The 13102-nt window shown below is 35.8% G+C and overlaps 1 protein-coding gene across 1 annotated transcript in view; it reads left to right on the forward strand.

Moving 5' to 3' along the window:
- Positions 1–4950, forward strand: part of CRIPT (cysteine-rich PDZ-binding protein) — an 11251-nt gene extending 6301 nt beyond the window's left edge. Inside the window, exons 3-5 of the mRNA XM_010838635.1 lie at positions 439–493; positions 3636–3739; positions 4067–4950. Of these exons, the coding sequence (XP_010836937.1) occupies positions 439–493; positions 3636–3739; positions 4067–4131 (224 nt within the window). The 3' untranslated portion in view covers positions 4132–4950. The remainder of the gene's footprint in view (positions 1–438; positions 494–3635; positions 3740–4066) is intronic.
- The last annotated feature ends 8152 nt before the right edge of the window (positions 4951–13102 follow it).

Below are 13102 nucleotides of genomic sequence, written 5' to 3' on the forward strand. Positions count from 1 at the left end.
TGGACTGCAAGGAGATCCAACCAGTCCGTCCTAAAGGAGATCAGTCCTGAATATTCATTGGAAGGACTGATGCTGAAGCTGAAACTCCATTACTTTGGCCACCTGATTGCAAAGAACAGAGTCATTTGCAAAGACCCTACTACTGGGAAAGATTGAAGGCAGGAGGAGAAGGGGATGACAGGATGAAGTGGTCGGATGGCATCACAAACTTGATGGACATGAGTTTGAGTAGGCTCTGGGAGTTGGTGATGGACAAGGAAGCCTAGCATGCTGCAGTCCATGGGGTCCCAAAGAGTCGGACACAACTGAGCAGCTGAACTGAACTGATTGGTTAGAAGTCAAAAAATGAACATTCTAATTGTTATATGTTGCATGGCTATGTTATTATGTGAAATGTGTAGAAATAACCCACTAAAGTGTATGTATATTTCAATACAGAAAGTGGTGGAAGAAAGCTGAACGAAAATAAGGCTTTGACCTCAAAAAAAGCAAGGTAGGTAAAAGAGCATCTGTACAGCAGTGATAAATTTCCACTCTTTTTACTATTAAGTATATTGGAATGAATTTGTTTTGCCTCATTCTGTTGTAATAAAGCATAGACTTAGGTACTTCCCAGGGTGTATAACCAAGCTATCTGTTATATCCTATTGGTTTCACCCTGTTCTTTTCACTGTATCAATATATGAACATATTATGTATTATTTTTATAATTTGACCAGAAAATAGTACTTATTTTTAGTAGTTCTTAGCTTTTCTCTGAATCACAGGCAGCAGACAAATGTGGACAGATCACGAGCTCTAAAGTCAGACATAAATTTGAATCTAGACGTTGTACTGTCTAGTTCTAGAACCTTAAGCAAGTCAAAACAGTTCCTTAACTTTCCTGAACATTGCTTTTTTACCGAGGAATGGGGATAAAAATGTGTCCCACCATAAAAACAATTTTTGACACTATGCTCTACTATATTCAGTTTTAAAAGCCCCATAAATTCTTCCAGCTGCCATCCATTTTCTTGCTTCCTTTTATAGCAGAACTTTTCAAAAGCCATATCTAGAGTACTTTCTCAGTGTCCTTAAGTTCTATTCACTCCTTCAGCCACTGTAGTCAGGCCTCCGCCTCTACTACACTCCTAAACCTACTCTTGTCAAGATCACACATGAACTTTGAAACTGTTGGCTACTTCTCAGTTCTTACCTTTCTTAACCTTGAACAGCGTGCTGTCTCTCTCTCTGTTTTTTGCAGCTATTTATTCTCTTGGCTTTGAGATACCACATTCTCCTTTCCTCTTAACTCACTAACTGTTCCTTTTCAATCCAGTACTTGTAGACTCAATCCTAGACATTTTTTCCCCATTTATAAATTTGCTATCTCTCCTCAAGTGACTTTAGTCCAGCACCTTTAAATTCAAACTGTATGTTAATGACTTCCATGTGTATATCTCATCATGACTTTTCTGAACTCCAGACATATATCCAGTTGCCTCCTTGACTTTTCTAATTTGATGTTTGACAGTTATCCTCTTTTTCCTTCAGTCTAATCATAGTCTTCTCATCATGGCTCTGGGGTTCAATCTACTTGTACAAACCAAAATTCCTCACTGATTTCTTCATTTCATTTACTTCCCATATCCATTAGTGAGTTCTATGGCTCTACTACCAAAAAGCAACCTGAATCCACCTTCTTCTGCTCATCTCACTGCTAGTACCCTCTTCTAAACCATCATTATTTCTTATTGAATACTGTAATAACTTCTGTCTCCCTGTTTCCTCTCTGATTCCCTATACTTCATTCTCAAAATAGTCAGCGTGGTTCCTTAAAGGATATGTAACTCCTTTGCTTGGGTTTCTTTTTACATTGAATAAAATCTAGGCCCTGTGCCATGTTCTCGTGGATCCTTTATGGTCTGGCCCCTCCTACCTCTGTGACTTCGCATTGAGCCAACTCTTGAATCAGATTTGCCAAGCACACTCTCATTGGAAGAGGTTTTGCTTACTGTGCCCTCTTCCTAGAACTCATCCCTAAGAGCTCACGTAGCTGGCTCCTTCTGGTTACTTGAGTCACAGCTGAAATGTCATTTTTTCAGAGACAGTCCCTAAGCAGCATCTAAACAAATGTCTTCCTTCCTTCTTCCTTCCCCTCCTGTCCACCACAGTATCCTCTTTGAATTTTCTCTACAACAGGTATTACTGTCTTAAAAGTGTGGTTGTCTCCTTACTTACTGTCTATCTCCTCTCACAAATGTCAACTGGATGAGGACAGAAGCTTTGTCAAGTTCATCTTTGGCTTTTAATGATAAAGCTGCTAATACATAAAGTGCCTTACACATAAAGGTGTTTATTAAATAATGAGTATAAAATAGCATAATAGACTTAAACTTCAGTGCATTGTCTCATTGTGTATTGTTGACTGACCTATTGATGTCTTCTAAGATCATTCAGTTATTATTGACCAAGTTGTTCCTTTTACAGAGCGTACAGTTTTAGGTCCTATTTCCTTTATGCTCCCAAACTTACTTCGGTAACATTAATAAGTAGCTATTACTTTGGGGTATTTTAAATGTCTCACTTTGGGAAGTGTACATAAGATTTCTGAGATATTAAAATGTACATTTTAGAAAAATATATAGTTCTAAGAAAAAGTAATCTCTAGATTTGTAAGTTCAAACAAATTGAGCTTGTTATTCAAAGGAAGAATCAGGTTCACTCTTAACTTCCCTTGTGGGAAGTAAAGTGACATTCTTTTGGATTTAGAAAAATTAACCTTTGAAAATGAGCTATCGTATTGTACCCAAGAGAAGAAACCAGGTCTCAACAGTGTTAGTGTTCAGTATGTGAGTTCAGTTACAAAAAGTTACTGCCAATTTGATGGGAAGTATTTCCTCTGAAATTATTTTGCACTCCAGTTACAGTAAGGTGACATTTTCATTTAATAGAAACTTTTTATCCAAAGAAGTTTACATCAGTTAATTGAAATTATCAGCTAAACTAGGTAGTCATGAAGAGATACACATACCTTATTTTAAGTCAAACCATATAACTGTACATGTATTTCATCAGTCATTTTACATTGAGACAAGACTTTTTGAATATGAGTCTGCTTTATCATTTGCCTTATATAAATCATAACCAGAATATATATTTTCAATATCTTTAAAGTAGCTCAAGAACTGATAACTTTTCAAGTGCCAAGTCCTTCCATTTAGAATTTTTTCTCAATTTTTAAGTTTTCTTACCCATGACTAATGCTGTAGCAGTTTTAATGATTCACTCTTTTCTGGTCATCCTCAAGTATTTACTTAGTTTTTAATAGAATCAGTTACTTTTTTTGTACTCTTCATTTCATGAGTTTCCATAATATTTAATTGTACCACATGAATAGATTGACAAATACAACTATTATAAACAGGTTTGGGATTAAGTACAGATGACTCTTTATAAGCATACAGCTTACATGGAAGGGGCAGAAGTGTGCAGGTATGTTAAGAGAGTAGCCAGTTAGAAGAGTGCTCTGCCTATCAATTGTAGAGTTGGAGGGACCGGAGGGCATAGTTTAATCACATTTGTTGCCAAGTGAGGTTATTTAAGAGTATTTCTATTGTATTGTATATTTTTCTTTCTTTAAAAAAAATCTCTAGGTTTGATCCGTATGGAAAGAATAAGTTCTCCACTTGCAGAATTTGTAAAAGTTCTGTACACCAGCCGGGTTCTCATTATTGCCAGGGCTGTGCCTACAAAAAGGGTGAGTTTCTCTTAATACCACTTTTATATTCATATCAAATGTACCTCTTTTGATACTGATTTGGATAACACAGTATAAGAGTAGCCCTTCATAAACCTTATTTGTCAGATAAATGCTCTTTCTTCTAAGGCAAAGAATATAGAACGTGTCATAGTTAAAAGTATATTCGTTTTCTCTTTTCTGATGCTGTTTAACTTTTTTTTTTTTTTACCTTCAACAGTGACTTAAATAAACCAAATCCTTGATATTAGTTAAATATTTGATTGGTATAATTAGTTGTTGTTAACACTTGATTGCTTACGTGAGTTTTCTGTTTGTTTGTTTTAGGCATCTGCGCTATGTGTGGGAAAAAGGTTTTGGATACCAAAAACTACAAGCAAACGTCTGTTTAGATGTATTGAAATTTCTGGTTTTCTGTATGATTTTACTTTTTGCTTTGAATTTTCAAGGCATAACTTAGATGTTCAAGTTACAAGATAACATGTCTTAAGTAAACCAGGGAAGCAGACTGGTATTCTTTCTTTTGCTGTCAAGAAGTTCAGCAGCAATGTAACTAGTTTTCTGCCTCAAGCTTTTCTTTACAAACATCTTATTTAACTGGAGTAAGTAACAAATCTAACAAAAATATTTTCCTGGTTCTGTATGCACTTTTTAATTTATCATTACTCATATAATTTTTATTCTTTTTCCCTCTACATTATAGATAGCGCAAAAGTAAGAAGGAAGTTATTGATATATGGCTTTGAATTTGGCATTCAGACTTGTAATCCTTCCCTCATTCCCTGTTGGTTGTGTAGTTTTAGGATCAGCAGTTCCTTAATTAATGGCAGCATCATAGGGCATTTAAATATCTGAGCCCATTATTGTTAAATAGTTCCTTAAATAAATTAGCCCAGACCCAAATTAAACAAAAGTTGTTTTTATGTTATTTTTTATTCATTTGTGAAGCCAAAGTGCCAATACCTTTCATATGAGAACAGGAACTCAGGGGACAACCCACATATGTCCAAAAAAATACACTGGATTTCAGAAAAACACATATCACCTTGAATTCAGGCCATCATGAAAGCCAGAAGAACACTGTGCACCCATAATGATGTATAGTGAATGAATCACCATTCTTCGGGAAAGTGCTTTGAAGCAGACACCAAGCATTTTTTTAACCTCCTCTTCTTTTCCCTCCCCCACCAAAAATAAACAGACAAAGCAAACATTTTGACTCTTTTTTTAATATATATATATAATGTAGACTGCTAAAAGACTGCTTTGAGGTTTTTTTTTAACTGTAGTGTAGCTGATTTACAATGTTGTGTTAATTTCTGCTGTGTACAACAGAATGACTCAGGTATACGTCTATATGCATTGCTTTTTAAGTTCTTTGCCATTATGCTATATCACAAGATACTGAATACCTTCCTGTGCTATGCAGTGAGACCCTGTTGCTCATCCCTTCTGTGCATCTGCTAACCCCGAACTCCCAGTCCATCTCCCCACCCCACAGCCCCCTTGGCAGTCACAAGGTTGTTCTCTGTCTGTGAGTCTCCTTCTGTTTCTTAGGTTCGTTTGTGTCATATTTTAGATTCTGCCTTTAAGTGAAATCATATGGTATCCGTCTTTCTGACCTCAGTTAGTACAGTCATTTCTAAGGCCGTCATGTTAATTGGACATTATTTCATTCTTTTAATGGCTGAGTAATAAATTCCATTGTATGTGTCAGTCTTTTGAATTGTAGTTTTGTCTGAATATATGCCCAGGAGTTGGATTGCTGGATCATATGTTAGTTCAATTTTTAGTTTTTTGAGGAACCTTCATAGTGTTTTCTATAGTGACTGTACCAACTTATATTCCTACAAACACTGTAGGCAGATTCCCTTTTCTCCACACCCTCTCCAGCGTTTGTTATTGGTAGATTTTTTTAATGATAGCCTTTCTGACTGGTGTGAGGTGGTACTTCATTGTAGTTTTTATTTTCTTTTCTCCAATAATTAGTGACATTGAGCATCTTCTCATGTGTCTGTTGGCCATCTATATGTCTTCTTTGGAGAAGTGTCTAGGTCTTCTGCCCATTTTTTGATTGGGTTGTTTGGGTTTTGTGTTGAATTATATGAACTGTTTGTGTCTTTGGGAAATTAAGCACTTGTCAGTCACATCATTTGTAAATATTTTCTCCCAGTCTGTAGGTTCTTTTCATTTTGTATATGATTTCCTTTGTTATACAAAAGCTTGTAAGTTTGATTAGGTCCCATTGGTTTAATTTTGCTTTTGTTTCTATTGCTTTGGTAGTCTGACCTCAGAAACATTGGTACGATTTATTTCAGAGAATGTTTTGCCTGCCTTCTCTTTTAGGATTTTTATGGTATCAGTATCACGTGTTATACTTAAGTGTTTAAGTCATTTTGAGCTTATTTTTGTGTATGGTGAGAGGGTGTGATCTATGTGTTCTAACTTCATTGATTCACATGCAGCTGTCCAACTTTCCCTTAACACTACTTGCTGAAGAGATTGTCTTTTTTCCATTGTATATTTTTGCCTCCTTTGCTGAAGATTAATTGACCATAGGTGTGTGGGTTTATTTCTGGGCTGTCTGTTCACTTTCAGGTTTCAGACAAAGCCTTTTCTTTTGCTGCCTTCAGAGGTACAGGACTTCTGCTTTTGAAACAAGCTTACTGTGGGAGGCCAAGAAAAGTATTCCCCATTGCCAAGTGCAGTATAAATACGTATCACTATAAAATGGTAGACTAGATACAGTGATGATACACATGGTATAGATACCACATTTTTATTTGTTTTAAAATTACTGTGGAAAGTATTTAAAGTTTTAACTGTTTAATTTTATCTATAAGGTTTCTTCCCCCCTAGGATACGTTCTTATCCTTACCCAGAAATATCACAGCGATAATTGCAAAATATAATAACAATAGCTCTGAGGGCAAGAAGTATCTTCTCATGCTTTAGCTTGGGATTTTAAACTAAAATCAGCACAAGGGAAACATAATAGGACCTGGGTAAGAGGGTGACCCAGATCCATTAAAAGCTATATTGGTTAACTTTGGGAAAGTACATTTTTCAGGTATCAGCTGGGATGTGGATTTCCACAACTCATATTTCCTATTCGTGCCTGACTAGCCTTCTACTGTAAATGATCCAATGGCCAGACTCAGGTTGTTCTGTGAAGATACTTGTCAGTGTTATACCTCAGAGTAGTGTAAGTGTTACAGATCTTCATATTGTTGAAATAACAATGTGACTGCCATAAATTGAATAGAAGTTATTAAAAGAGGAAGAAAGTCCCCAAATAAAACATAAACATAAAATATTTTTAAAGAAATTAAAAAATAGAAAATATAACATTAAGATGACAGGATTAAGATCATATCTAGCCTCTATCAAGTTAAATAACATTTTTTTTAATCTCAGATTGTATTTAATGTATGTATGTCAGAAACAAATACCAACAGAGCACTTCTTAAGTACTTTCACTCATTAAAATATGCAGTCATCAAAATAATACAAGATTTACATATTTGTGCAGAAGTTTATGTATACAAATAGAAAACATCTGAAGGCCACTGATGGTTTTTCTCTGTGGAGTAGAACTAAGGGTTCAGAAGAGAGACTTAACCCCTTTACAGCCTCATGCCAACTACCTAGTACTTTTTAGCTTCTAATTCCTTTACCTGGGGGAGCAGGAGAGTACTAATAATTTTCATATCCTAGAAATATGTATTTACATGCATAGATACATATTTATTTCTTAAGAATTTCAAGCAGAAGAAATATATACATTGTTCTGCACTTCAGATTGTTAATGTTTCTCCTATTTCCTTTAACATTTTCTGTCTCCTTACACATTTTTTTGACCACATGATGAATACATTGCAGACATCATACCCTTTAATACTACATATGCACTTTCGCCTTTTACATTCATGCATTGAAGAAAGAAATGGCAACCCACTCCAGTGTTCTTGGCTGGAGAATCCCAGGGACGGGGGAGCCTGGTGGGCTGCCGTCTATGGGGTCGCACAGAGTCGGACACGACTGAAGTGACTTAGCAGCAGCAGTACTTCATATGAACAAGCATGTAAAGTATGGTTATCAAATTCAGGAGTTTAACATTAATATTTTCATCTAATCTATAGTCCTTGTTCCAGTTCCATTTGTTGTCCCATTGGTAAATTTTTTTACAGCTACAGGATCTAACCCAGGATCATATGTTAGATTATCATGACTCTAATCTGGACCAGTTCTTCAGCCTTTCTTTGTCTTTTATAGTATTTGTTTGGAGAATACAGGACAGTTAAAGTATAGGTTATCCTTCAGTTTGGGTTTTTCTGATTCTTCCTTATGGTTAGATTTGGATTATGCAGTATGGGCTGAAATCCTGTGACTGATGTGTCCTCTCAGTGTCATATCTAGGCTCTCAGAATGTCCCCTCACCTCTTATTGGTGATGTTAATTTTATCACTTGAGTAAGATGTTGTCCAGTTTCTCCACTGTATCGTTAAGTTCCTGTTTTAACTTTTGCAATTAGTAGATAATTTGAGAGGAGAAACTTTGAGACCAGGTTGATTGATGTTCTATTCCTTGTCAAACCTTCCCCTCCTAGATTTAGCATCTTTTGATGATTTTTGTCTGAATAAATTTTTACTGTGATGTTTACCAAATTGTGATTTTTCTACCTGCATTATTCTTTCTATATTAATTAGTTGTCATACTACTCTAAAGAAAAGGTTTCCCTTTATCTATTTATCATAAGTGTAGAATAAATGCTTTTTTTCTGATCACTTGAATATTACTTACAGGTGATTCCTCTTTACCCCAAATAACTTAAATGTGTATTCTCTAAGAATAAGGATATTTTCTTATATAACCACAGCATAATTATCAAAATCATAAAATTCGCATTAATACAGCGTATCTAATATTTTCCACATTTCACTGGTTGTTCCAGTAATGGCCGGGGAGAATTGGTCCAGGATTCAATCCAGAATGACACATTCCATTTAATTGTCAAGTCTCTAGTCTCCTTCAGTCTGGAGCACTTCTTCAGTCTGTCTCTCAGAAATGTCAAGGGCGTGAAAAACATAGACTACTTATGTATATGAAGTGTCCCTTAATTTGAGATTTTTCCGATGTTTGTTTATGATTAAAATGAGCTTATGTCTTTTTGGCAAGAATATCATAGAAGTGGCACTGTGTCCTTTCGAGTGCACCAAATCGTGGTATTGGTTGTTCCATCACAAGCTGTTCATTTTGATCACTTATTTTTGGTGGTATCTGCTAGATTTTTCCACTGTAAAGTTTCTAATTTTTTTCTTTTAAGTTAGCAAGCATTTTGTGGGGAGATACTTTGAGACTGTAAATATTCTGTTTCTCAGCAAACTTTCATACGCTAAGTTTAGCATCTAGTGATGCTTCTTGGCTGAATTGTTACTCTGATGGCTGCCAAATGATGGTTTTCCAGTTCTGTCATTCCCCCACATTGATTAGTTGGCATTCTACTATAAGGAAAAGATTCCTTTTCTCACTTCTTTTAGTATGAACTCATAAATTCCTATTTTATTCCTCTGTTACTCTCATTTGTTTTAATGTCAAATTGTTCCATATTTGGTCAGTGGGAGACCTTCTAGGCTGGCTTCTGAGTCTTTTTGACATGTTTTTATCGTTCTTTGAGAAGTTTCTTACTCTCCAGCACAAAATGTTCCAAGTTTATCGTGTTGTTTTCCCTTCACCCATCCCTGGAAATCAGCCATTTCTCCAAAGATTCTCGGTTTCTTTCAGTGGACAATGGTGTTCAGAAACTAAGCTCTAGACCTGCTGGCTTGTCCTTGCTTATAGGCCCTTCAACAGAAAGAACCAAGAAACAGTTATTAGAAATCACCAGTTTCTCTAATACCTTCAATTCCAAACCAACCCCACAGGGTTCTTTCTTGCCTTTACCCATTTGATATTTGTATCTTCTTCCACAATGAGAACCTGGGTCTCCAGCATCATTATTGCAGAACTTTGAATTGTTTAATATTGCTCATGTATTTTGCAATTAAAAATAGTTTTAAGTTTCTTAAAAATCTAAGTGAGCCAACAGAATGATACATGTGAATGTCATTCATCAGTCTGTTAGTGCAGGAAAAGAGCTTGGGGACTTCTGTGCTTATGCTGCCTCCCAGATGAATTTGGTAAGTGAATAACTGATACTAAATACTTGTTTTGATTCAGCTAACATTTATTGAATCTATACTAATCATCCCTAATCAGACTACTTTTATTGGCGCCAAGGTTTTTGCTCATAACCATCAGCAAGAATGTGATAAACAAACCATCAATTAATGTATTATAAAAGTAATGTACAGAGAAAATATATTGAAAGAATAGTAACTAAAGAGAGAGACTGTTTGAAAAACAGCAATTCTAACAACAACAAAAACAAAACTAGACCAAGGTGATACTCAGAGAATGGAAATGAAGGGACAGATTTGAATGACCTGTTAAAAGATTTGACTGCCTTGTTGACTAAATGAGGAAATGAGAAGTCGAGTTATAGTGGGTCTCCTTTATATGGTCTCATAGTAAGTTCCTCCACCAGGGGGCAATGGTGTTCTTTCTTGGTTTTTAATTTTCCATCCTGCTAAAAGATTTGCAGTTTTAGACGTACCTATCAAATAGATGGACTTAAGTCTCCAACAACATTGTGAAAAGATAGCCAGAGAAACTTAGTCATACAATAAAAATCCTGGAAAATATTTATTTACATGTTTCAAAGTGAAGTCGCTCAGTCGTGTCTGACTCTTAGCGACCCCATGGACTGCAGCCTACCAGGCTCCTCTGTCCATGGGATTTTCCAGGCAAGAGTACTGGAGTGGGGTGCCATTTACATGTATACATATTCATATAAGTATATAAAATTTCTGTGTATGTATCAACTGGCAGGAAATAATGATTCTTAGAGCCCAGAAACGAAGAAAAAGAAGTCCAAAATGTACATTAGTACCAACAATCTGTCAGTGTCTAAAACCTACTTAAAGCATCATGTGCATAGAAGACAAAGCCCTGGACTTGAGCAAGGTGGGAAGGTTAGATTAGACATAGGTGCACAAAGCGTGGATCCCTACAAAGCATTGTTTTCAGTGGATTTACTATAAAACCCCACTTACACACAAAAAAGGCAGCGGGAATATGTTTTTATTCTAGCCTTAGCCTTGGGAAGACATGGGGTAGAAAATTAAAATCTCTCCTTAAGAACAAGAATGAGATAGACATTTTTAGGCAAGCAGGTGAGTTTAAACCAACCAAATCCTCAGTAGAGGACATTCCAAAAGGCATATTTCAGGAAGAAGAAAATGAGCTCAAAATTAATGAAATTAATTGAATGACCATTAAAGAAATAATGGTCAGTTCCAGAAAATGATAAATATGCAGGTAAGTATAGACAAACATTGATTATGAAACATGTTAACATGTAGTTTGTGGAGTTAATAACTAAAATACTGGGAAATAAAATAGTTGATCAGATTAAGTACTCAAGAAGAAAAAGATATTACAAATTTTCAACTTGGTTAAGTTAAAAAATAAATTTTAAAGCAGTACATGTTAAAATTTCTTAACAAAGAATAAAGCGTATTTTCCAAACCAAGGTGTATGGAGTAAGGGAAAATATATCAATCCAAAAGAAGTCAAGAAAGGAGAGTGTGGGGAAAAGACATTTAGAGAACAGAAGAGACAAAGTAATATGGAAGATATAAATTCAAATGTATCTCTAACACAAATGATGTGAATATACTAAATTTTCCAGTTAAAGGAAACAAATTCTGTCACAGGTCTTTTAAAGTTCCAGCCATATGCTGAATGTGCATTTACAGTAAAAGGATGGGAAAGTATACCAGGCAAATATTAATTAAAAGAAAACTGATGTGGCTATATTAATATAAAGAAAGTAAATCTTAAGGTCAGAAGCATTACTAGAGGAAAAAAAGACCATTACATACTGATAAAAGGTTCAAGTTTCCAAGAAGATAAAAACAAGTCTTGTTTATATACTAGTATCAGCTAATATACTAATTATAACTAGTATAAGCTAACAGCTTCAAAATATATAAAGGAAAAATTGATGAAACTTTTAATGAAAGATTTTATATACTTCTTGCACTAATTGATCAAACAGCCAAAATATAAAACATTCAGTAGGATTTGAACAATACAGTTAATAACTTGGTCTAATGGACACAGAAAAGATCATGTCAGTAACTGAATAATATGCATTGTTAAGCGTACAACAGTTACCAAAAAATCATGTACTAAGCCATAAGACAGATGTCAACAATTTTCAGAAATTTGATATCAGAAAGACCAACCTCTAATCATAACACAGGTTAGAAATCAACAACAGATAATTTTTTTTAGAGTGTGTATAGTCGGCCCTCTATCCTTGGGTTCTGCATCCACAAATTCAGCCAACCACAGATTGAAAATATTCCCCCCAAATTTCCAGAAAGGTCTGAAAAGCAAAACTTGGATCTGCCATGTGCTGGCAACTATTTAGAGAGCATTTACACTGTATTTACAACTATTTAAATAGTATCATAGGCATTATATGGAGAAGGCAATGGCAACCCACTCCAGTACTCTTGCCTGGGAAATCCCATGGACGGAGGAGCCTGGTGGGCTACAGTCCATGGGGTCACGAAGAGTCCACACAACTGAGCGACTTCACTTTCGCTTTTAACTTTCATTCACTGGAGAAGGAAATGACAACCCACTCCAGTGTTCTTGCCTGGAGAATTCCAGGGACGGGGGAGCCCGATGGGCTGCCATCTATGGGGTCACATAGAGTCGGACACGACTGACATGACTTAGCAGCATAGGCATTATAAGTAATCTAAAGGTGATTCAAAGTATATGGTAGGAAGGTGTACTTAGTTTTTTTTTTTAATATAAATTTATTTTAATTGGAGGCTGATTACTTTACAATATTGTATTGGTTTTGCTATACATTGACATGAGTCCACCACAGGTGTACATGTGTTCCCTATCCTGAAGCCCTCTCCCACCTCCCTCCCCATACCATCCCTCTGGGTCATCCCAGTGCACTAGCCCTGAGCATCCTGTATCATGCGTCAAACCTGGACTGGAGATTCGTTTCACATATGATAATATACGTTTCAATGCCATTCTCCCAAATCATCCCACTCTCACCCTTTCCCACAGAGTCCAAAAGACAGTTCTATACATCTGTGTCTCTTTTGCTGTCTTGTATACAGGGTTATCGTTACCGTCTTTCTAAATTCCATATATACGTGCTATTATACTGTATTTGGAGAAGGAAATGGCACCCCACTCCAGTACTCTTGCCTGGAAAATCCCATG

Source organism: Bison bison, unplaced genomic scaffold (genome assembly GCF_000754665.1).
Source record: "Bison bison bison isolate TAMUID 2011002044 unplaced genomic scaffold, Bison_UMD1.0 scf7180017864101, whole genome shotgun sequence".
NCBI classification, from domain to species: domain Eukaryota; kingdom Metazoa; phylum Chordata; class Mammalia; order Artiodactyla; family Bovidae; genus Bison; species Bison bison.